The sequence below is a fragment of the Myxocyprinus asiaticus genome, chromosome 10 (genome assembly GCF_019703515.2).
Source record: "Myxocyprinus asiaticus isolate MX2 ecotype Aquarium Trade chromosome 10, UBuf_Myxa_2, whole genome shotgun sequence".
In the NCBI taxonomy this organism is placed as follows: domain Eukaryota; kingdom Metazoa; phylum Chordata; class Actinopteri; order Cypriniformes; family Catostomidae; genus Myxocyprinus; species Myxocyprinus asiaticus.
In genome coordinates this window covers 2,107,305-2,110,427 of record NC_059353.1, presented here as the reverse complement: position 1 = coordinate 2,110,427, position 3,123 = coordinate 2,107,305, and the positions used below count along the sequence as shown (strand labels likewise).

The following is a 3,123-nucleotide window of genomic DNA, read 5'->3' as shown; positions in this document are numbered from 1 at the left end:
TGGATTTTTATCTTTCTAAGGAGCATTACTATGATTGTGAGAGTGGCACTGGGTACTTAGCATGGAGAATCAAAACTATACAGAGAGGCTTGGCTAAAGAACGACGAGCATCATTTGAAAGTACAGAATGAAATTCAGAAATTGCCTCTCATTTGTTGAAATTTTTTTTTCATAGCTCATTGTGCCTTATTTCAGAGCAGTTTTGTTGCTACAGAGTTGCCTTAATTGTGGCATTTTTATTTGTAAAAAGATGAGCCTCCTTTTTTTCAGTATTAACTGCATGGCATTCTCTAAGCAGATTTTAAGCTCATATGATGCTTTATTCATCAGGACAAGGAGCATCTTCAGAGGGGATGTCTGGTGGACCAACTGTAAGACGGGAGTCAGAGTTTACTCCAGAGATTGTCTTGAGTGAGGATGAATGCAAGGAATCAATTGCATTCATGAAACATTCTGCTGATGAGGACACAGTCAAGAAGAAGATGAAATTGACATTTGACTATCGCCACAACATGGTTCTTGACCCTATGCAGTCAAGCGATATATTGACAGTCTTTCCATGTTTCAAAGACGTTAAAGGCTTGGTAAAGTGTTTATGATCATATTCTTAAGGATTTAAAAAAATGCATTGCTGTTGTCTAAAAATAAGTTTGTTCAATGCTTGCAGGGGTTTATATTTAATAATGATTCCTCTTCTTAGATTGAGCAAGACTTTGTTCTGATGTTTGGAGAAGGAGTGTCAGGCAAGCTACTGGAGAAATGGACGACTGCATTCAAGAAAAAAGTGATTCAGCAGTCCAAAAAGCTTCCAACCACCAGTGATTTAGAAGAACTCCTGCTAGCAGCTCAATTTCCTGATCACCCAGAAGAAGGTGTTAATTTTGGTAAGATGTTTCAGATTAATTTTATATTACTATTTTTAGTAATGTTTGTGTAATATTTTAAGGTGCATAAGGTTTAAATATTTAGTTCCCAATCATTTTTTTCGTATTATTTATTCTTTAGTTTCAGTTTTCATTATTGAAGTTTTCCTAACACATACTGTCTAAACAGCTTGGGACTCTGACCTCTCTTCTATACTACTGCTGTTGCATCTGATCCCACCTTCTGCCCAAGGCCGAAAGAGACCAGGAAAGGTGTCTGCGTCTCAAGCAGAGAAACATCTTGTTGTCTTTAAGAAGGTTTGTTTTTGTTTTTTTTCGTTGTAGTTTTCTGTTGTTTAACATATCAGTGATGGTCTTTGCTTTGTCTTCTCAGAGTGGAACAAACATTGAGGAGCATCTTCGAGACATCACTGCTAGTGCTCAGCCCTATCTCCTGGCAGTGGGACCTCAGAAGAATTCAGTTCACCAGTACTTCATCGTTCTTGATCAGCATGCCATTCCATGCAAGTCAACCTCTTCTCTTGGTGCCTTTGACGAACTGTTTAAGGCACACTTTGTTTTTGGCACATCTTACAATACTACGCTACACAACATGTACACTTTCATTCAGACTACTGTATACAACATAGATGTTGGCAAAGTGAAAGAGAGCCCTCGTGTTGCTGAGGTCAGAGCAAGGTTGCTTTGCTAGGTCCCTTAAGATGTTCTGTCCTCATGAAGTGTTTTGTTTGTCAGGCAGAGTTAAATGGTTCAAAAATGCTTCTTAGGCACTTCAGATTAGTTCATGGTTTTGTTCCTGGAAAGAATCTTCACCTTAAGTGCATAAAGGCTGGTTGTGGTTCTGTGTTTGGTACTTTTTCAGGTTTTCGGAAACATCTGCACACAAAACATGCTGAGAGTGAGCAGAATTTTGACACCATTGATGGCCATGAGACCGCCAAGGCAGATGGACAAAATAATGCTGAAATACTTGATCAGATGGGAAGTGCCGGAGAGATGGCCACAATATCTGAATTGTTAAAGTCAAATAAGATCACTTTCGATATGTGTGCATCTGCTGTTGCACAACTTAAAGTTGCTGGTTTAAGTCAGTCTGCTATAAATGGTTTTGTTTCATCTATGGAAGAAATGGTTTTTGAGATTCATAGTCAGGCCCTGTCTTTGCTCTGTCTGTCTCCACAGGACACAACTACTAAAAGAAAGATAGAAAATTCATTTCAAAACTTGGAAAATCCATTTACTATGTTAAATTCTGAAGCCAAACGAAAGAGACTATTTACGGAAAAATGGGGAATTGTTGAACCAACCGAAATAGTGCTTGGCACCAGATTTGACAGCAGGAGAAATAAAAGGTTCGTTTGATCAAGTTGTTGTAACTGATAAATTTGCTTATATTCCCATTTTAGAAACACTAAAGGCAATTTTACAAAATCCGCTACTTATTGATTTGTTTAAACCCCGGCATGTTCCAAAGGAAGGCATTTATGTTGATCTAAGTGATGCAGCATATTTTAAAAGTAATCCCTTATTTTATACAGAAAATGATGCCTTACAAATTCAGTTATTTTATGATGATTTTGAGACCACTAATCCTTTGGGTTCCAAAAAAGGTATACACAAATTAGGTGCAATCTATTTTACATTAAGGAATTTCCCCCCAGTTTTCAACTCCTCATTGGTGAATATTCATTTATGTGCCCTCTTTCATGCACAGGATATTAGGCGCTATGGTTTTAATTCTATACTTGAGCCTCTAGTAAATGATTTGAAAGTGCTTGAGATTGAAGGGGTTAAGAATCCAGTGTCTGGAAGTTGTATTAGGGGTACAGTTATTCAAGTCACTGGGGATAATCTTGGCTTGCACAGCTTGTTTGGGTTTCTTGAGTCATTTGGGGCTCGATATTGCTGTCGTTTCTGCCTTCTTGAGAAACATCACTTTCAGTCTGTGTTCTGTGAAGATAACCCTGAGGTTGTACTAAGAACAACTGAGATGAATGCTCTGCACTGTGAAACTTTACAAGCTGATTCTACACTACCACATGTTTATGGTGTCAAACGGACGTGTTTGTTAAATTCACTCAAGTATTTCAACACAGCCAACAATTTCGCTGTGGATATAATGCACGACATTCTAGAAGGAGTTGCTCAGCTAGAGGTAAAACTTGTTCTGCAGTACATTCAAAATAATTTTCTGAGCACTGATGATCTTGCTGGTAGGGTACATGCTTTTGACTATGGT

At 38.1% G+C, this 3,123-nt stretch overlaps 1 protein-coding gene across 1 annotated transcript; it reads left to right on the top strand.

Moving 5' to 3' along the window:
- Window positions 1-334: 334 nt before the first annotated feature.
- Window positions 335-2,019, top strand: LOC127446854 (uncharacterized). The gene is made up of 4 exons (XM_051708146.1): window positions 335-584; window positions 701-884; window positions 1,054-1,181; window positions 1,258-2,019. Exons 1-4 carry the CDS (start codon window positions 354-356, stop codon window positions 1,573-1,575), a joined length of 861 nt encoding a protein of 286 aa, XP_051564106.1. The 5' UTR covers window positions 335-353; the 3' UTR covers window positions 1,576-2,019.
- The last annotated feature ends 1,104 nt before the right edge of the window (window positions 2,020-3,123 follow it).